The sequence below is a fragment of the Balaenoptera acutorostrata genome, chromosome 11 (genome assembly GCF_949987535.1).
Source record: "Balaenoptera acutorostrata chromosome 11, mBalAcu1.1, whole genome shotgun sequence".
Classification (NCBI taxonomy): domain Eukaryota; kingdom Metazoa; phylum Chordata; class Mammalia; order Artiodactyla; family Balaenopteridae; genus Balaenoptera; species Balaenoptera acutorostrata.
In genome coordinates, this window is record NC_080074.1 from 46,308,396 (window position 1) to 46,331,502 (window position 23,107).

At 39.6% G+C, this 23,107-nt stretch overlaps 1 protein-coding gene across 1 annotated transcript in view; it reads right to left on the bottom strand.

Annotated features, from left to right (window-relative positions):
- Window positions 1–23,107, bottom strand: part of TRHDE (thyrotropin releasing hormone degrading enzyme) — a 412,025-nt gene that overhangs the window by 264,058 nt on the left and 124,860 nt on the right. The window contains exon 3 of the mRNA XM_007195005.2: window positions 2,701–2,827. Coding sequence (XP_007195067.2) covers window positions 2,701–2,827 — 127 coding nt within the window. The remainder of the gene's footprint in view (window positions 1–2,700; window positions 2,828–23,107) is intronic.

Consider the following 23,107-nt stretch of genomic DNA (forward strand, 5'->3'; position numbering starts at 1 on the left):
GCTGGCTCTACAGGATCTGTCACCTACCCACTACTCCTTGACCTCATCTCCTATTTCTCACCCCTTTACTCACTCCACTCCAGTCCTCCTTGCCTCTTTGCTGTTCCTCAAATACATGAACAAAGTTCCCATCTCAACATCTGGGCACTGTGTTGCCTCTGCCTAGAGTCCTCGTCCTATGGTATCCACTTGGCTTACTCCTTCACTCCCTTAAGTTCTTTGCCCAAAAGTCAGCTTCCCAATAAAGCTTTCCATATTCACTCATTTAAAACATTCAGCCTTTCCCCATGCCCCATGTGCCCCCACACTTCCTATCCCTCCATTCTAGCTTTATTTTTAATGGCACTTATCTCCATCTGACATGCTATGTGGATCACTAATTGCTTAAAGGTCTGGCTCTACCTAATAGAATGTTAAGCCCCAGGTGGGAAGTGATTTTTGCCTTCTTTTATTTGCAGCTGCCTCCCAATGACATAGAAAAGTGCATATGTGAGGTACTCAATAAATGGTTATTAAATAAATGAGGGAAGGAAGGAAGAAGGAAGGAAGGAAGGAAGGAAGAGAGGAAAGAGGGAAGGAAGAAAGGAAGAAGGAAGGAGGGAGGAAGGGACAGGAGGAAGGAAGGGGGAGGGGGAGGGAGGGAAGAATAGGTGTCTTGGAAACCATCTTAGATCTAAAAAGTCAAGGCAGATACAGCTGATATCTAGGATACATCTATATTCATCATGTACAAAGACTGAGTTAATGTCCATAGAATTCATTGAAAATATAATTTGTAATGTACAGTAGAAAGTAAGGATTTGTCAAAATGTTTCTGTGCTTCGGAATTTTTATGTAGGGAGCATTTAGAAAGTATATTTATAAATCCATTAACATATAGCTCTAAATATTTAAAGGTATATTAAATAAGTAGAACTTCAAGAGAAATTTTACAAAGTGCAGGGGATGTGGAAACTCCCCTAGATACATAAAAAGGAGTGTGCTGGGATTAGTCAAATCATTCAATTATATGCACCATAAGGTAGCTTAACAAGTAATAGTAACAGTGAACAAAGCTCTCTTCTACAGATGAAAGACTGCATAGTTCAATTGTGAGTGAAAGAGAGGAACAGAAATGCTTCCTGCTGCAAGCTGACAGTCACATGGAACCCCCTGAAGTTATAAATTGGGTTCCTCTACTAATTACTGGTCTGAAGGGGACAAAGATTCACATTTTATTTCTCTTGCTGAACATGCAACATAAGTACTCGTGAATTTTGCATTAGGGTCAAGCTGAGAAGTTCCCAGCCCGTTTTACCTGGTGTAGAGAACAGTGTCACCCCCGTGCAAATGAAGTCACGACTTCCTTTCTGCCTTGGGTGCCTACCAGGGAGATTTCAGTGTAACAGATTCTAATAGGGAAGTTGATGTAGAGGGGAAAATAAAGAAGGAAGAACAAAACAAAACAAAACATAGATCCTATTTGAAATAAAATTTTGTTTAGAAATTTGAAAGGAAATCTTAGGGATTCTAAGAGCACATGTTTCAAAAGACCTCAGAATTTTGTAATATCACTCATTAAAACTGTATGCTACACCCACTGATAACAATATCAACCATTCTATCTACTTTGTGAATCACTGATTATAAGACCAATAAAGCTACACAGCAGGCAGGTACTTTAGTGAAATAGGCCCATCTCCAGAGACAAGAACCTGCAGTTCAAATGCTAATACTTTTGACCAGGTAAGCACTTTATTTTTGTCAATGAGTGATAACTTTTATGTGGATGCTGGTTAACAACACTCCTGAGAAGGAAAATGGATGGGGGACGAGGGGTGAGGAGCAAAAAACGGTTGTGATATTAATATTTCAAAACAGGTTTTCTGAGAAGAAAAAAAAAGCTTCAGCATTTCTAATGGGTATATATATGCCCTTTCTAACTTCCTGGAACATCTCAGTTCACTCCCTGTAAAAGCAGCAGCTTCATGCGAATTAGGATAACAGAACTCATTCATGTATTCATTCAACAAATAATTATTGAACCTACTCACTTTGTAAAAGAAAGAAATGTAAACATATTCATGGTGAACACAATCTCCATCATTGCAATTTTCCTCCTCTCTTGTTTTTATTCTATTTACTGTAACTGTGTACTCAAAATATGACTGAACAAAAATAATCTAATGGATGACTAATACATTCAGGGCTGACATGTGAGAATTAGGAAATAGAAACTAATCAATGAGTGCCTTCTTAGTGTAAAATATTGTATAGTTCTGGGAGTCATCAAGACCTAGCTTGAAATCCCAACTCCTTTTCTTACTGGCTGTCTGAGTAAATGAAAGACTCCCAGGTCTCAATTCCCTTATGTGGAAAATGTTCTAACGGTACCTACCCACAGAGCAGTTGTGAAGATTAAACGAGATATTGGCAAGCACCCCTCCATAGTGCTTATTCAACAAATTAGCTCTTTGGGTTATCTTTTGGAATCTTAAACTCACGTAATGCCTTTCTCAATTCCCATGAGCACTTTTTGGCAAGACTCAAAAACATTGAATTTTATTTTACCTCTTCAGAAGAAACTGTTTTCTGTGCTCATCTTCTCTAAAAATACAACCCTTAGAATTTTCCTGTTTCTGGATGTCTCAAATAAATGCATGAAGAAGAAATTCCACCTTCAAGGGGCCCTTACGATAAAATAACCAAGAAAATTCTTACCTAGTTTTGGCAAGGAATAGGGCACTTTAAAGTAGTCTTCATAAAATTCTATTAATCTCTTTGTTATATGGAGAGCATAGTCCCCGGATCCTCTTCTGATAGCATCAGGTCTTGCATATAAGCGTACCTAATTAAAAATATATAGAAAAGTTACTTTAGCCTCTTGATCCTCCAATTTTATCTTCCCTGCATATATGAGCCTATACAAATCACTTTGAATACTACGAATATTAAGCAGCATTCTTGTTCATTTATCAAAGCATGCTGCGGCTGAAAGAACCAAACTTAAACAATTAAAGTAACCAAGTTGAGCAAGTCACAGTTTCCCAGCTTTACAAGTTGACAGAGAGAAGATTTATATTGCATCAAAATAAATATTCAAAGTTATCACTTACATGTGCTTGCTAGAGATAGGAAGGTACGGTGGATTAGTATAACGGTTTCCTGACTATGCTGAAAGCAGGCGGGATATGGTGGCTTGGCAGGAGAGAAAATTCATGGTTTGTTAAAGTTACATTGCAACAAGCTTTGGAAGTATTACCAGGCTGAACAAAAAAATAATTTAGGCTTCTTCTTTTCTTTGGAAGCAACTATCCAATTGTCCTTATTCCCAATATGCAAAGTAGGATAGAAAACTTTTCATGTACATAAATGATTGCCATTTTGGAAGGCTGTCTGCAACCGTTCCCGGCTTCAAAACCAGCTGAAGTCAGTCATATTTCTAACACAATCTGGATACTTAATATTGATTTTCAAGTCAAGCATTGTATATTATCTAGTCCTTGGCCAAAAAGGAGCCTGAGGCAAATAACATAAAACTGAACAAAACTAACAATTGTACAGAAAAGGTTAAAATGAGATTAGTTTTCTTAAAGCTTTCATAAAGCTATCTGGCATCTTTCTTTCCAAAGGCTAAATCTGTTTTTCACAGATGCGGTCCCTAATCCTCATATCAATTCTGTGAATAAGAAATATGTATTTTGTGGAGCAGTGGAGAGCCTGGGAGGTGGGTTTTATTCCTGCTCTGCCACGAACCAAGCTGGGAGATACTGAACAAATTACTTAACCTCTTTGGGTCTCAAGTGTTCTCATTCATAAAATGAAGGTGTTAGCCACCAGCTGGTTGCCAAAGTGCTTTTCAGTTCTAAAACACATTACTTCCAATCCCATTTTACAGATAAGGGAGTTTGTGTTCTTTGTAAATCACTAAAAAAGTAAATGGTTTACTTGGTGTGTAGAAATGGATCTTTATATTCAACAGGAAGACAAAAGAGAGCTGTACTCAATCATATAAAAATTGATTATACAATTAGCTCTTTATTATTCTTGCTTAAAGAAAGACAACAGAGATGTGTGTAATCAAAAAGAGCAAAAAGTCAAGGAAAACACATTCTGACTTTGTTAGAAAGACCTGTAATCCAATAAGATGTTTACTAAATTCAATAACAATTATTTACTGAAATTGTGAAACGACTTCCCATCTGACAACCAAATGAAATATCAAATGTGGTTCACAGTTGCCTACAGTTTTGGTTGGCAGGACTATAAAACCAGAAACTGTCAGGAGACACCACCTGCAACAGCAGAAACTACCACTCTCAGAGAGACAGTGGTTAGGACCCCCTACCCCTGACATCAACTGCTTATAAACATGCAATGTCTTAAGTTGCCAAAAAACAGACCCTAAGGAAAGTATGAGTGTACAGGTGATTTATCAAGGAAGTGTTCTCAAGGACAAACCTACAAGGGAGCAAGGAAAACAATATAAGGCAGCATAAAAAGCCAAGCAAGGGTGTAATTTCAAGTGAAGTCCTGGCCTCGGCCTGATCCTACAGGGAGCTCTAGAGTGTAAATTGCACTGGTGAGTTTGTGCTGCCTTGAGGTAAGAGAGCTTCCATATTCCTGCATCTCAGTCATTGGATACTGGTTACCCAGGAGAAGGCATAAAATCCCATGAACTTGTTCTTGAAGGATCTGGATGATGCAACTCCTGTGGTCCAAGGAGAGTCCTTGGGAGAAGAGGTCAGGTGTGAACTGTTAGAAGCAAAAGAGTGAGAGCTGGGTGATAAGCACACCAAACAGGAAAGGAGATCTGGTCTGTGCACCAATAGCATACACCACAGACAAGAATCATTCGTTCCTGCATTCACTCATTCAACAAATATTTATTTGGCATCTGCTTTGCACCAGGGCCTGGACTAAGCATTTTTAAGTGATGAAGAAGACATGTTCTCTAACCACAGATGGTACAAAGCATTATTGGGAACAAAAAGCAATGAAAATGTAATCCCCATTCTCAAAGAGCTTCCCATTAATAAAGGTAAATTAGATAATAACAGATAATGATGCATGCCGTATGAATGGAAAGCCATGAGTGCCAAGTGGATACTGAGGAGAACAGATAGTTTTCAGAAGGTTCAAGGTGAAGTAAATAGTAAATTCATGTTAAAACCATAACCAGGAGGGCTCTGAGAGAAGATGGCGGAAGAGTAAGACGCGGAGATCACATTCCTTCCCACAGATACAGTAGAAATACTCCTACACGTGGAACTGCTCCTACAGAACACCCACTGAACGCTGGCAGAAAACGTCCGACCTCCAAAAAGGCAAGAAACTCCCCCCGTACTTGGGTAGGGCAAAAGAAAAAAGAAATAACAGAGACAAAAGAATAAGGACGGCACCTGCACCAGTGGGAGGGAGCCGTGAAGGAGGAAAGGTTTCCACGCACTAGGAGCCCCTTCGCGGGCGGAGACTGCGGGGGGCGGAGGGGGGAAGCTTCAGAGCCTCGGAGGAGAGCGCAGCCACAGAGGTGCTGAGGGCAAAGCGGAGAGGTTCCCGCACAGAGGCTCGGCGCCGAGCAGCACTCACCAGCCCGAGAGGCTTGTCTGCTTAGCCGCTGGGGCGGGCGGGGCTGGGAGCTGAGGCTCGGGCTTCCGTCGGATCGCAGGGAGAGGACTGGGGCTGGCGGCGTGAACACAGCCTGAAGGGGTTAGCGCACCACAGCTAGCCCGGAGGGAGTCCGGGAAAAAGTCTGCAGCTGCCGAAGAGGCAAGAGACTTTTTCTTGCCTCTTTGTTTCGCGGCGGGCAAGGAGAGGGGATTCAGAGCGCCGCCTAAACGAACTCCAGAGAAGGGCGCGAGCCGCGGCTATCAGCGCGGATCCCACAGCAACAGGGGCGCAGAGGGAAAATCGGAGAGACTCCCGCACAGAGGCTCGGCGCCGAGCGGCGCTCACCAGCCCGAGAGGCTTGTCTGCTCCCCCGCCGGGGCGGGCGGGGCTGGGAGCTGAGGCTCGGGCTGCGGTCGGATCGCAGGGAGAGGACTGGGGCTGGCGGCGTGAACACAGCCTGAAGGGGTTGGCGCACCACAGCTAGCCGGGAGGGAGACCGGGAAAAGGTCTGCAGCTGCCGAAGAGGCAAGAGACTTTTTCTTGCCTCTTTGTTTCGCTGCGCGCAAGGAGAGGGGATTCAGAGCGCCGCCTAAACGAACTCCAGGGAAGGGCGCAAGCCACGGCGATCAGCGCGGACCCCAGAGACGGGCGTGAGACGCTGGGGCTGCTGCTGCCGCCTCCAAAAAGCCTGTGTGTGAGCACAGGTCACTCTCCACACCTCCCCTCCCGGTAGCCTGTGCAGCCCGCCACTGCCAGGGTCCCGGGATCCGGGGACAACATCCCCGGGGGAACGCACTGCGCGCCTCCAGCTGGTGCAACGTCACGCCGGCCTCGGCCGCCGCAGGCTCGCCCCGCCTCCTCCGTACCGCTCCCTCCCCGCGGCCTGGGTGAGCCAGAGCCCCCGAAGGAGCTGCTCCTTTAACCCCGTCCTGTCTGGGCGGGGAACAGACGCCCTCAGGCGACCTACACGCAGAGGCGGGTCCAAATCCAAAGCTGAACCCCAGGAGCTGTGCGAACAGGGAAGAGAAGGGGAAACCTCTCCCAGCAGCCTCAGAAGCAGCGGGTTAAAACTCCACAAACAACGTGATGTACCTGCATCTGCTGAATACCTGAATAGACAACGAATCATCCCAAATCCAGGAGGTGGACTCTGGGAGCAGGAGATATTAATTTTTCCCCTTTTCCTTTTTTTTGTGAGTGTATATGTATATGCTTCTGGGTGAGATTTTGTCTGTATAGCTTTGCTTTACAATAGCTTTATTTTACTTCACTATATTATAGCCTCTTTCTTTCTTTCTATTTTTTCTCCCTTTTACTCTGAGCCGTGTGGACGAAAGGCTCTTGGTGCTCCAGCCAGGCATCAGGGCCGTGCCTCTGAGGTGGGAGAGCCAACTTCAGAACACTGGTCCACAAGAGACCTCCCAGCTCCACGTAATACCAAACGGCAAAAATCTCCCAGAGATCTCCATCTCAACATCAAGACCCAGCTTCACTCGACGACCAGCAAGCTACAGTGCTGGACATCCTATGCCAAACAACTAGCTAGACAGGAACACAACCCCATCCATTGGCAGAGAGGCTGACTAAAATCATAATAAGGCCACAGACACCCCAAAATACACCACCAGATGTGGACGTGCCCACCAGAAAGACAAGATCTAGCCTCATCCACCAGAACTCAGGCACTAGTTCCCTCCACCAGGAAGCCTACACAACCCACTGAACCAACCTTAGCCGCTGGGGACAGATACCAAAAACAACGGGAACTACGAACCTGCAGCCTGTGAAAAGGAGACCCCAAACACAGTAAGATAGGCAAAATGAGACGACAGAAAAACACACAGCAGATGAAGGAGCAGGCTCAAAACACACTGGACTTAACAAATGAAGAGGAAATAGGTAGTCTACCTGAAAAAGAATTCAGAATAATGATAGTAAGGATGATCCAAAATCTTGGAAATAGAATAGACAAAATGCAAGAAACATTTAACAAGGATGTAGAAGAACTAAAGAGGAACCAAGCAATGATGAAAAACACAATAAATGAAATTAAAAATACTCTAGATGGGATCAATAGTAGAATAACTGAGGCAGAAGAAAGGATAAGTGACCTGGAAGATAAAATGGTGGAAATAACTACTACAGAGCAGGATAAAGAAAAAAGAATGAAAAGAACTGAGGACAGTCTCAGGGACCTCTGGGACAACATTAAACGTGCCAACATTCGAATTATAGGGGTACCAGAAGAAGAAGAGAAAAAGAAAGGGACTGAGAAAATTTTTGAAGAGATTATAGTTGAAAACTTCCCTAATATGGGAAAGGAAATAGTTAATCAAGTCCTGGAAGCACAGAGAGTCCCATACAGGATAAACCCAAGGAGGAACACGCCAAGACACATATTAATCAAACTGTCAAAAATTAAATATAAGGAAAACATATTAAAGGCAGCAAGGGAAAAAAAACAAATAACACACAAGGGAATCCCCATAAGGTTAACATCTGATCTCTCAGCAGAAACTCTGCAAGCCAGAAGGGAGTGGCAGGATATACTTAAAGTCATGAAGGAGAAAAACCTACAACCAAGATTACTCTACCCAGCAAGGATCTCATTCAGATTCGATGGAGAAATTAAAACCTTTACAGACAAGCAAAAGCTGAGAGAGTTCAGCACCACCAAACCAGCTTTACAACAAATGCTAAAGGAAATTCTCTAGGCAAGAAACACAAGAGAAGGAAAACACCTACAATAACAAACCCAATACATTTAAGAAAATGGGAATAGGAACATACATATCGATAATTACCTTGAATGTAAATGGATTAAATGCTCCCACCAAAAGACACAGGCTGGCTGAATGGATACAAAAACAAGACCCATACATATGCTGTCTACAAGAGACCCACTTCAGACCTAGGGACACATACAGACTGAAAGTGAGGGGATGGAAAAAGATATTCCATGCAAATGGAAATCAAAAGAAAGCTGGAGTAGCAATTCTCATATCAGACAAAATAGACTTTAAAATAAAGACTATTACAAGAGACAAAGAAGGACACTATATAATGATCAAGGGATCGATCCAAGAGGAAGGTATAACAATTGTAAATATTTATGCACCCAACATAGGAGCACCTCAATACATAAGGCAAATACTAACAGCCATGAAAGGGGAAATTGACAGCAACACAATCATAGTAGGGGACTTTAACACCCCACTTTCACCAATGGACAGATCATCGAAAATGAAAATAAATAAGGAAACACAAGCTTTAAATGATACATTAAACAATATGGACTTAATTGATATTTATAGGACATTCCACCCAAAAACAACAGAATACACATTTTTCTCAAGTGCTCATGGAACATTCTCCAGGATAGATCATATCTTGGGTCACAAATCAAGCCTTGGTAAATTTAAGAAAATTGAAATCGTATCAAGTATCTTTTCCGACCACAATGCTATGAGACTAGATATCAATTACGGGAAAAGATCTGTAAAAAATACAAACACATGGAGGCTACACAATACATTACTTAATAACGAAGTGATTACTGAAGAAATCAAAGGGGAAATCAAAAAATACCTAGAAACAAATGACAATGGAGACACGACGACCCAAAACCTATGGGACACAGCAAAAGCAGTGCTAAGAGGGAAGTTTATAGCAATACAAGCCTACCTCAAGAAACAGGCAACATCTCGAATAAACAACCTAACCTTGCACCTAAAGCAATTAGAGAAAAAAGAACAAAAAAACCCCAAAGCCAGCAGAAGGAAAGAAATTATAAAGATCAGGTCAGAAATAAATGAAAAAGAAATGAAGGAAACAATAGCAAAAATCAATGAAACTAAAAGCTGGTTCTTTGAGAAGATAAACAAAATTGATAAACCATTAGCCAGACTCATCAAGAGAAAAAGGGAGAAGACTCAGATCAATAGAATTAGAAATGAAAAAGGAGAAGTAACCACTGACACTGCAGAAATACAAAAGATCATGAGAGATTACTACAAGCAACTCTATGCCAATAAAATGGACAACCTGGAAGAAATGGACAGATTCTTAGAAATGCACAAACTGCCGAGACTGAACCAGGAAGAAATAGAAAATATGAACAGACCAATCACAAGCACTGAAATTGAAACTGTGATTAAAAACCTTCCAACAAACAAAAGCCCAGGACCAGATGGCTTCACAGGCGAATTCTATCAAACATTTAGAGAAGAGCTAACACCTATCCTTCTCAAACTCTTCCAAAATATAGCAGAGGGAGGAACACTCCCAAACTCATTCTACGAGGCCACCATCACCCTGATACCAAAACCAGACAAAGATGTCACAAAGAAAGAAAACTACAGGCCAATATCACTGATGAACATAGATGCAAAAATCCTCAACAAAATACTAGCAAACAGAATCCAACAGCACATTAAAAGGATCATACACCATGATCAAGTGGGGTTTATCCCAGGAATGCAAGGATTCTTCAATATACGCAAATCAATCAATGTGATACACCATATTAACAAATTGAAGGAGAAAAACCATATGATCACCTCAATAGATGCAGAGAAAGCTTTTGACAAAATTCAACACCCATTTATGATAAAAGCCCTGCAGAAAGTAGGCATAGAGGGAACTTTCCTCAACATAATGAAGGCCATATATGACAAACCCACAGCCAACATTGTCCTCAATGGTGAAAAACTGAAACCATTTCCACTAAGATCAGGAACAAGACAAGGTTGCCCACTCTCACCACTATTATTCAACATAGTTCTGGAAGTCCTAGCCACAGCAATCAGGGAAGACAAAGAAATAAAAGGAATCCAAATCGGAAAAGAAGAAGTAAAGCTGTCACTATTTGCAGATGACATGATACTATACATAGAGAATCCTAAAGATGCTACCAGAAAACTCCTAGAGCTAATCAATGAATTTGGTAAAGTAGCAGGATACAAAATTAATGCACAGAAATCTCTTGCATTTCTATACACTAATGACGAAAAATCTGAAAGTGAAATTAAGAAAACACTCCCATTTACCATTGCAACAAAAAGAATAAAATATCTAGGAATAAACCTACCTAAGGAGACAAAAGACCTGTATGCAGAAAATTATAAGACACTGATGAAAGAAATTAAAGATGATACAAATAGATGGAGAGATATACCATGTTCCTGGATTGGAAGAATCAACATTGTGAAAATGTCTCTACTACCCAAAGCAATCTACAGATTCAATGCAATCCCTATCAAACTACCACTGGCATTTTTCACAGAACTAGAACAAAAAATTTCACAATTTGTATGGAAACACAAAAGACCCCGAATAGCCAAAGCAATCTTGAGAACGAAAAATGGAGCTGGGGGAATCAGGCTCCCTGACTTCAGACTATATTACAAAGCTTCAGTAATCAAGACAGTTTGGTATTGGCACAAAAACAGAAATATAGATCAATGGAACAGGATAGAAAGCCCAGAGATAAACCCACACACATATGGTCAACTTATCTTTGATAAAGGAGGCAAGCATATACAGTGGAGAAAAGACAGCCTCTTCAATAAGTGGTGCTGGGAAAACTGGACAGGAACATGTAAAAGTATGAAATTAGAACACTCCCTGACACCATGCACAAAAATAAACTCAAAATGGATTAAAGACCTAAGTGTAAGGGCAGACACTATCAAACTCTTAGAGGAAAACATAGGCAGAACACTCTATGACATACATCACAGCAAGATTCTTTTTGACCCAGCTCCCAGAGAAATGGAAATAAGAACACAAATAAACAAATGGGACCTAATGAAACTGAAAAGCTTTTGCACAGCAAAGGAAACCATAAACAAGACCAAAAGACAACCCTCAGAATGGGAGAAAATATTTGCAAATGAAGCAACTGACAAAGGATTAATCTCCAAGATTTACAAGCAGCTCATGCAGCTCAATAACAAAAAAACGAACAACCCAATCCAAAAATGGGCAGAAGATCTAAATAGACATTTCTCCAAAGAAGATATACAGATGGCCTACAGACACATGAAAGAATGCTCAACATCATTAATCATTAGAGAAATGCAAATCAAAACTACAATGAGATATCATCTCACACCGGTCAGAATGGCCATCATCAAAAAATCTAGAAACAATAAATGCTGGAGAGGGTGTGGAGGAAAGGGAACACTCTTGCACTGTTGGTGGGAATGTAAATTGATACAGCCACTATGGAGAACAGTATGGAGGTTCCTTAAAAAACTACAAATAGAACTACCATACGACCCAGCAATCCCACTACTGGGCATATACCCTGAGAAAACCATAGGTCAAAAAGAGTCATGTACCAAAATGTTCATTGCAGCTCTATTTACAATAGCCAGGACATGGAAGCAACCTAAATGTCCATCGACAGATGAATGGATAAAGCAGATGTGGCACATATATACAATGGAATATTACTCAGCCATAAAAAGAAATGAAATGGAGGTATTTGTAATGAGGTGGATGGAGTTAGAGTCTGTCATACAGAGTGAAGTAAGTCAGAAAGAGAAAAACAAATACAGTATGCTAACACATATATATGGAATCTAAGGGAAAAAAAAAAAAAAAAGGCCATGAAGAACCTAGTGGCAAGACGGGAATAAAGACACAGACCTACTAGAGAATGGACTTGAGGATATGGGGAGGGGGTGGGGTGAGATGTGACAGGGTAAGAGAGTGTCATGGACATATATACACTACCAAATGTAAAATAGATAGCTAGTGGGAAGCAGCCGCATAGCACAGGGAGATCAGCTCGGTGCTTTGTGACCACCTAGAGGGGTGGGATGGGGAGGGTGGGAGGGAGGGAGATGCAAGAGGGAAGAGAAATGGGAACATATTGTATATGTATAACAGATTCACTTTGTTATAAAGCAGATGCTAACACACTATTGTAAGGCAATTATACTTCAATAAAGATGTTTGAAAAAAAATAAAAAATAAAAAATAAAAATAAATAAATAAGCTACAAGGATATATTGTACAGCACAGGAAAATATAGCCATTATTTTACAATAACTTTAAATGAAGTATAATCTATAAAAATAATGAATCACTATGTTGTATACCTGAAACTAATACAATATTATAAATTAACTATACTTCAATTAAAAAAAAACAAGAAAAAAAAAAAAAAAAAAGAATGTATATGAACTGTCCCAGACATCCCAGGATATAGTCTCTCTCCATATTTGGCCCTTTTCTGCCCTGGTCCCTTCCTCCTTCATAGGAGTAACATTGTTATGAAGTTCATGGGCGTATATCTAGAACTTTTTCTTGTATTTACATTTGTAAAATTACACAGTTTTGATTTTCATTGTATTTTTTCCAAAATATCATACTGTAATGTAGTAATTTGCAATCTTCTTTTTTTGTTTATTTTGATCTTTTGTTCTCCTTGTTTACTTAAGCATGACTTAAGACATTTGTCATGCTAGTATATAAAAATCTACTTCATTCCATAGTTCCCCTCTGCTTAGTAATGGCCATTCAACTTGTTTCCAATTTTTTGTTCTGTAAACAAAGCTAAGGTTTGCACATTTTCACTTCTAACAGAGCCTCCCAAGTTGTCCACCCAAATGGCTGTGCTGATTCACACTCCCATCTGCTCTGCAAAGAGCACATGTTGCCTTACACCCTTGTTGACAGTGGATATTATTAAAATTTTACATTTTGCCTCCCTGTGAGATCAAAAACTGATAAATCATTTTATTTTAATTTCTATTTTTCTGACTGTCAGCAAAACAGAACATATTGTTATGTTTATTGGTCAGTTAAGTCTCCTCTTGTTATCTGTTTATATCCCTTGCCCATTTTTCTGCTGGGTTGTTTGTCTCTAGCTTATTGATTTTGAAGGGTATATACATATAAATTATGTAATATACTCACATTTTCCTGGATATTAATTGATTATCTGTTATACATATTGCAAATATGAGCTCCCAAGGTAATGATTACTCTTTCACTTTACTTTTAGTTTCGATTTAGACAAACTTGTCTATCTTTTCCTCTATGGCATTTGTTTTTTGTGTTTTGCTAATTAAGGCCTTCTTTCCTCCCAGACCATAAACACTCCACCATATTCATTACTAATACTTAATATTTTCATTTAAGTTTCTAGATGAGCTGAAATTTATTTTATTTAATGATTTGAGATAGGACTCTACTTCTATACCTTTTCATTTACCCAAAACATTGAGTTCATTATCATTTCCCACTGGTTTGTAATGCTGGCCTTTATCATACATTAAATTACCACACGTACCTTAGTAAAATTCCGGATTTTCCGTATTTCCAGAATGAAAAGTTCAGAACTTCACTCCGGTATGTATGATTAATCCATTTTGTGCTATATCATGCATGCTGCTTTGTCACTATTTTAATTTTAGCTCTATACTTTGTTCTGATATCTAGTTGAATGCATCACACAATTGCTTTCTTCCTTTTTAAGATTGTCCTGGTTATTCTTAAGCATTTGCTCCTCCATATGAATTTTAAAATCACTTTATCAAGTTCCAAGAAATTCTTGTGAGGATTTTGGTTGCGATTTTATTTAACTTGTAGACTAATTTGGGTTATTAAAATATTTACAATATTGAGCATTCCTATCCATAAATATAGTTTACTTTCTACTTAAGTTTTTCTTTAGATGCTTCAGTAACGTTTTATAGATTATCATAACTTGTTGCACAATTTTTTACTTAAAATTCAATAAAGTTTTTATTGCTTTAAAAAAAAAAAAAAAAAAAAAAACCATAACCAGGACCACTGCAAAATAATGCAGCAAAAGGTCACTGATTTTACTCCCAGGGAGCATCATTGATTTTAGTAGAAACACAGCCATTCCTGTCAATCAGCTCTACCTGTTAGTCAAGCTATCTGTAGGCCCAGACAAGAGAAGCACAATTAAATCAATCTGGTTGTCAAGATTTGATGGAAATGATCCAATCTGAGTGAGAAGATAAAACGTACACATGATTAGCACAGAGTCTTCATTTATTCATTTAAACATTTATTGCACGCCTGCTGTGTGCCAGGCATTGTATTAGAGAGTAGAAATAGAACAATAGAAATTTCTGCCAGAAAATAAACAAAACATTTACTCTTACTGCTCTTAAGAAGCTCACAGTATGTGGAGAAACAAACAAATAAATCAACAGCAAAATACGATGTAAGAAATGTAACTGCATTTTGCCTTCCCTCCCATTACAATGAACTCCTGTAATGTAATGGAATGGACTCCCATTACAAAGGACTGAGCTCCTACCCACGGCCAAACCCTCCACATTCTACCCCTCCTGCCTTTTTGAAGACATTATTCTCAAAATTCTCCCCTTTATCTCCCATATCACCAATTTATGCTTCCATACTGGATCCTTTTCATCAGCAAACACATACCCTGTATCATTTCCTATGTTTAAGAAAAATCTTTGTTGACCACAGTTCCTCCAGCTATGGTTTCCAGCCATGGTCCTTGAAAGAGTTTCCTATATAGTTAGAATTAACACGTAAGTTAACATGCAAACTAGAATACCTTCAAAATGAACAAGAGCACTTAACACCCTGAGACAATAGGTATAAGTAGGGTGGTTGCCCATTTATACTCCCTGTTTCTGGTCTCTCTTGAAGTCACCGCAACAAGGCTTTCATCCCCACTACTCCACCAAAACTGCTCTCATCAGCATCACTTATGGCCCCAGGATGCCAAATCCAACCATCCAACCGTCAGCTCCCAGTCCTCAACATGCTTAACCTATCGGCAGCATTTGACACAGTTGATCATTTCCCCTCTTTCAAACACTTTCTTCACTTGGCTTCTATCTTACTTTCCTTCTATCTGGTTGACCACTCCTTCTCAGCCTCCTGGCTGATTCATCCTCATCCTCTCTCTCATCCCTCTCACTTCTTAATGTTGGAGGATCTCAGATTTTTATCCATAGACATCACTTCTCGGTCTACACTCAGTCCCTTAAAGACAATATTGAGTCCCATGGTTATAAATATTATTTAGATGCTGAAGACCTACCCCATAACTCCAGACTTCCAACTGCCCACTGGACAACTCCACTTGGATATCTAATAAGCTTCTCAAAATTAACACGTCTAAAATCCAAATACCAATCTCTCTCTCTCTCTCTCTCTGTCTGTCTCACACACACACACTCACACACATACACACCTGCTCCTCCTGAAGCCTTTCCATCCAGCTGCCCAAGCCCAATACCTCAAAACCATCCTTGTTTTCCCTCTTTCTCTCACACTCCCAGGTTCAACTCGTCATCAAATCCTTTTGGATCTACCTTAAAAATACACCCAGGATCCAATCACTTCTCACAACCCCACCACGACCATGCTGGTCCAAGCTTCCTTCATTTCTTGCCTGGATGAGTGCTCTAATTTCCTACTGATGCCTCATCCCCTACTCCATTCAGCCTCTTCTCTACACAACAACAACAACAACAACAAAGTTCCAATTAAAATAAATATCAGGGACTTCCCTGGTGGCACAGTGGTTAAGAATCTGCCTGCCAATGCAGGGGACATGGGTTTGAGCCCTGGTCCAGGAAGATTTCACATGCCACAGAGCAACTAAGCCTGTGCACCACAACTACCGAGCCTGCACTCTAGAGCCCACGAGCCACAACTACTGAGCCCGCACACCACAACTACTGAAGCCCGCGCGCCTAGAGCTCGTGCTCCGCAACAAGAGAAGCCACCACAATGAGAAGTCCACGTACCGCAACGAAGAGTAGCCCCCGCTCACCGCAACTAGAGAAAGCCCGCGCACAGCAATGAAGACCCAACGCAGCCAAAAATAAAATTTAAAAATAAATAAATAAATAAATATCAAATCATACCACTCTTCTTTTTGTCCTCTAGTGGCTTCGCATGTCATTTAGAGTAAAAGTCCAAGTTTTTACAAGGGCTCCCAAATCCCTATAAAAACCTAATCCCCTTTACTTCTCTGTCTCATTTCTTACCATTTTGCTCCACACTAACCTTACGCCAATTATACACTAGCTTCCTTGGCATTCCTCAAACATGCCAGAGAGATTCTCTCATCAAGGCTTTGAGTTTTCCCCTAGATATCTCCATGGCTCATTCCCTCTCTTCCTTTAGATGTACTTTTCCAAATATCTTTGCTTTCTGAGCTGTCCTCCCTCCCACCCCAGGACTCTCTATTCTCCTTCCTTGCTTTATTGTTTCCCATACATTTATCACCATTTAACAAAAGGTATGCTTTACTTATTCATTTTGCTTCTGACTGCCTTTTTCCTAAGAATGTAAGTTGCATGAGGGCAAAGATTTTTATCTATTAGTTCTAACCATACAAAAGTGTCATTGTGCTAAGGCAACAATGTTAACCAAATGATAAGTGATTTTAAAGGCAACAGAAAATAATAGGATTTAATTATAATACTGGTGGTAATTCATGGGGGGATATTAAGCCAGAAAATGATGAAATTACTTTTGCATGTCAGAAAGATTACGTCAGTGACCTATACCAGGTGAACTGAGGTATAGGGGGACGCTTGTGAAGACATCCAAGAGAAATAAAATTAGAAAAGTGAAGAGATACATAGTGATAGGTAAGACTGGATACGTAAAGAAAACTTCAAACCAAATTAAAGAAGGGCCTGTAAACCAAATGGTAGAATACTAATTCACTCCTATAGGCATAGGCAAGTCACAGATTTTAAGCCACAGAATGACATAATCAGAATTAAGTTTTAATTGATGATGCTAGCTGCAGTATAGATGATAGATGAGGAGGCACTAGGATCAAACAAAGGAAATAAGTTAGACTATTGTAGTGAAAGTTGACGGTGGTTTGGACTGGAGAGATGGCAGAAGGGATGCAGAGAAATGGAGAGATTTATTCAATTGGTCCTAACATTCTATTGAACAAGTCCTTTAGTTACCAAATAAAGCCAATTGTAGTCACATTCTTAGTAATGAACAATCATTCACCTTATCTGTACCTGTCTCACTCCAGTGCCCAGTTGGAACAAGCGAGACCAGCTGAAGGATGGGGTTGGGGGCGGGGGAAGTCCAAAATATTTCACAAACTGGATAATTCCTTTGTTGTTAATCAAGAGTTGGCTGTGCAATAATTCATTTTATACTGTGAAAAAAATCACAGTTGTTTTCTTCTTTTAGAGCAACTAGGTTCTACTTAATCATAACATAGAAACTAAATCTTCAAAAACAGAGTTATCACTCAAAAGCAATGAAATATAATTTTATTACACCTGCTTCACTTGCTCTTCTGACATTCCACGATAAGAGCCCAGCTCTGAAAATGTAAATTGCTAACCAGGCTTTATCTCTCCCTCTGCGTAGCTTCTTCCTACAACCAATATAAACCAAACTGCACATTAAGTCCAGTAGAAAGGACATTATACTAGGAACTGGCACACAGGGATGTGAGACTCAGCTTTCTCAGTAACGACTGTCAACTTGGGAAAGTCTGTTAACTTCTCTGGGTCTCAGTTCAGAGTTCCTTCCGGGGATAATAGTTTATCATTATCTATATATCATATTAACCCTGAGAGGCTGGTGCATCATACTAATTTGCCTAAATTGTTCTCATCTAGTCACTACTTATTTTGAAAAGAAAATAATGAAAAGGTTTTGTTTTTAATCTTCACTCAGTTTAACTCCTTGACATTTTTCGCTTCCCTTGAAAATACATACCAACTGCTCAGCTGTCATTCTCCATCCTTTAATCGAGTGTTCCTCTTTTTATTTCCCTGAACTGTCCATGAACTTGGTACTGATCAGACAGACATAACTATAGTAGCCAGCCAATATGAAATAGAAGAAGCTGGCCTTGGAAAAAATGATCTTATGGCGTCACCACTGTGGGAATTCACAGCAGCAATGAGCTAAGGTTTAGGAGCTACATATTTTTGATCCCATAGAAAACTTAAATGCCCAAAATAGGTATTCCTAGGGGGCTTCTGTTTGACTCAGTGGCCTTTACTCTGTAGTTTCATGGACCCTCTATATTTAAAGTATGTTTGTTTTATCTTTTTATAGGATTTTAAGTCCGGTCAATCCTTGAACAACATGGGTTTGAACTGCACAGATCCATTTATATTCGAAATTTTTTCAATAAGTACGTTGGAAAATTTTTTGGAGATTGCAACAATTTGAAAAAAAAAACCATGAACCACATAGTCTAGAAATATCCAAAAACTTTAAAAAAGGTTAGACATGTCATGAATGCATGAAATACATGTAGATATGCATATAACATACCAAATATGTGTTAATTGACTGTTATCAGTAAGGCTTCTGGGTCAACAGTAGGCTCTTAGTAGTTAAGTTTTGGGGAGTCCAAAGTTATACATGGATTCTCAACTGTGCAAGGGGTCGGTGCCCCTAACCCCCTTATTGTTCAAGGGTCAACTGTGTTTTGATCATAGAAGGGGGGAAATACTAAAGGCAGATACCATCAATCCCATTGGTCATCTCACTTTCTCACAGTAACAGGGATGGCAATTAAGTTTCAACTTATTCTGACAACTGAGAGTAGCTTCTTAGAGGACACGTCAGGAGGAAACTTGAGACCACATCTGCACTTGTCAGGAGAAAGTGCCATGATCTGTGAAATGCCATCTGTGCTGCTAGGGGTAGGAGAGGTGGCACTGATATATGCCAGACATATGCCATTATTAGGACAGAATATTCTTGGGAAAGGAGTCATAATGGCAGGAAACTTTAGATAAGTTCAAACTGACTATCTCTGATAGCTGTGCAACTTAGAATATCAAAGACAGTTAAATGATGTCATCAATGGGATATTTAGTTAGTTAGCTACTATTTAATGAGCATATATTAATGGTCATGTGCTGACTGTCCAAAGGTAAGCAAAAGAGACATGGTCTCTTCTCTCAAGAAGCTTGCAGTCCAGTGGGGAGATACAGCAACTAAGTCTAATCATTGAGAAAATCAATGTGGACCTAATTTACAATGGCTCTTCAAAGAAGTTCTCTCCATAGAGATGGTGATTCATCAGAACAGGGACAGAGAACCATGGAAGTGAAGAGAAGCAAACAACTATTCAAATTCTTACGTATAATGTTCTACTTTCACTGTATTAAAGATTTCAAAGGAAAAGTAAAAATACACATACAGTTGTAATATAATGCAAATAAGTAAACACATGCAGTTGTCAGAAATATAAAATTTTACACTAAATAATTCTGGAGACTTTCTTCTAATAATTTAAAATACTTCACAGATTTTCTTATTTATCTTTACAAAATACCTGTAGAATCAGTATGGTGTTCAGCAGTGAATTCTGATTTTGTAGATGAAGAATCTGAAAAGAAGGTTTTCTATAGTCACTGAGTCATTTTAAAGGACAGTGAAACTAAATTTCTCTAGTGCCTTTCTTCTAGACTGTTTTAATTATTTGTTGTGTTAAAAATGAATTGTGGGGGCTTCCCTGGTGGCGCAGTGGTTGAGAATCTGCCTGCTAATGCAGGGGACACGGGTCGAGCCCTGGTCTGGGAAGATCCCACATGCCGCGGAGCAACTAGACCCCTGAGCCACAACTACTGAGCCTGCGCGTCTGGAGCTTGTGCCCCGCAACGGGAGGGGCCGCGATAGTGAAAGGCCCGCGCACCGCGATGAAGAGCGGTCCCCGCACCGCGATGAAGAGTGGCCCCCGCTTGCCGCAACTAGAGAAAGCCCTCGCACGAACCGAAGACCCAACACAGCCAAAAATAAAAATAAATAAATAAATAAAGTAGCTATTAAAAAAAAAAAAAAGTCTTGAAAGAAAACTATAAAAAAAAAAAAATGAATTGTGGTCGTTGCTATACAATTATGTGAAACCGTGTGTAGTTACACCATACAGCAAAGGGAAAAAAAAAAATTTACAGCTGTAGCACACCTGTTAAATAAAGACTTGAATAACATTTGCTCTGATTTGACGTTTGTAGTTTGGTATGTTAAGTTAAATAAACCTTCTGGCTTGCCAGAGTTATTCTCTGAGAAAATTTCATACTGAAAGAGTACATTAAGAACTTTGGAAGACACAGAAATTATTTCACGCCTTTAAAATTTCACTCTAATAACAATAACAAATTTACTTTTCCTTTCACCTAACTGAAAAAAATCAGTCCCTTTCTTTAATAACTGCAAAACAATGATGTGTTGTCACTAAACTCTCCACCATTACAGCTGTATTAATTTGCCTATGTGAATATAATTTGATTTGGGGGTTCTTCATACAAATCAATAATACAAAACAAGCCGGGCAGAAGGGAGCAGGTGCTTTTGACACTATGTAGAAGAAAAATACATCGATACAAAGAGGGAAGGATGTTGTAAACAAGAAGCTAAAAGCCCAAGAGTATTAGTCTTCTTTAAAATTTGGAAGATACCGGTTTTTTTGCAAAGAAAAAGGAAAATAAATACACACAAAACTCTGACAGAAACAAGGAGCCAGAACCCAGATGCACGAGCCAATAAACATAAAGAGGAGGCTCCAAGCGGGGTGGGGAAGGAGCTGGCATGACTGGAGCAGGTGGTACAAGGGCAGGAGGCAGACCTTGCCCCCCAAAGATATCATGTCCCAATCCTTAGAACCTGTGAATGTTACCAAAGGGACTTTGATTGTGATTAAATTAAGAATTTTGACATGAGGAGATTATCCTGGATTATTCAGGTGGGCCCTAAATGTCATCACAAATGTCCTACTAAGAGGGAGGCAGAAGGAGTTTTGACTACAGAAAAGGAGAATGCAATAGGATGACAGAAGCAGAGAGAAATTTGAAGATGCAAAGAAGGAGAAAAAGCTCATAAATCACTAAATGCAAGACATGCAGCTCTAGGCGCTGGAAAGGCAAGGACCAGATCCTCCTCCAGAGCCTCCAGAGGGAAGCAGCTTTGCCAACACCCTGATTTCAACCCTGTAAAAACTCATTTTAGATTTCTAACCTCTGGAATAGGAAGAGAATAAACTTGTATGGCATTAAGTCACTGAGTTTCTGGTAATTTATTACAGCAGCAATAGGAAGCTAGTATGACTTTTTTTTATCTTCATGGCAGTTAATACACTGATTTGTGTTAGATTTTCAGCTTCATATAAGAGCATATTTTGTACTTCTCTTTCTGTTGCAGATATAATTATTTACAGCTTTCAATCTGCTAATGTTGGCACACCTGATTTACTTACATATATTATTACCAAGCACATAACACATTATTGCGTGTAATTGGTGCACACACACAAAAGTGAAATGATTGAGTATAAGAATCATCTACACCAATTATTTTCCAAGTGTTGTCTCATTATGCTTTGCAGCAGAATCACCTGGAGTAATTGTTTAAAATTCAGATTCCTGGGTCAATACACTGCAGAAATTCTGAATCACCTCTCTCCGTGGGCCCCTAAAATCTTCATTTTAACAAACTTACCAATTGAATTATATATACACTAAAGTTGAAGAACTACTGGCCTAGAGTCACCTAAGAACCTTTAGTTCATTCAGCCCCACAGCAAGCAAGCCTCAAGACTGGAAAGAAATATTTAGCAGAAGCCTAACACACAGGAAAACATATATATCCTTATTCCTTAAATCTCTTTCAACATCAAAGTCTTCAATGAAGATACATTCAACATGACTGTTATTATTTTTAACTCAAAAAACTAATCTTTCTTTCCCCTGCACAATAAACTATAAACAACAGATGAGTCAGATCCAATGTCTGGAAACTAGTAAAAGTTGTTTAATACTGTCACACCCCATAGGTAAAACGGTAGCATTTAATCCCTCTCTGAGATAGAGTACATCGTTTGTAGTAAACTGAATTGCAGTTTGTTTGGGTTTTTTTTAAGTGAGATAGAATAAATGTAGAGAATTTCCTTATTAAGCCATCCGTTTTATGCCTGGTCAAATTTCTTCAGCAAGACTGACACCCAAGGACATCTACTTGTAAATACAGGAGCTCAGGGCTCAGTTGGATTCAGTTTCAATTCGTTTTGTCCCATCTGTCCTTTTATTCCCTGATTTCCAGCAACCTGCTGACCTTACTTTTATGTATGCCACCTTCTCCTCCAACTCAGCACCATCCAGTTCAAACACAGCATCCCTCATGCACCAACCCTCTCTTGTGGATCTTTCAATGCTGCAGGCAGCCTTCCACTACCTAGGGGTCAGAACTCAGAATTCCTTTGTCCATTCACTCATTTAATAAATATTTATTGAGAGTCTACTCTGTACCAGCTGCTCTTCTAGAAAGTAAACCAAACAAATAAAAATCCCTACCATGGAAACTTATATTCTGGTAGGAAAGATGGATAAATACAAACAATACAAATAAATGCTACAAATAATACACTATAAATAGTAAACAATACAAATAAATACAAATTATATATAGCATGTTAAACAGTAATAAGTGTTCAACATTAAAGTAAATCAGAAGGAGTTAGAAAATGTCAAAGGCCATGGAAAGC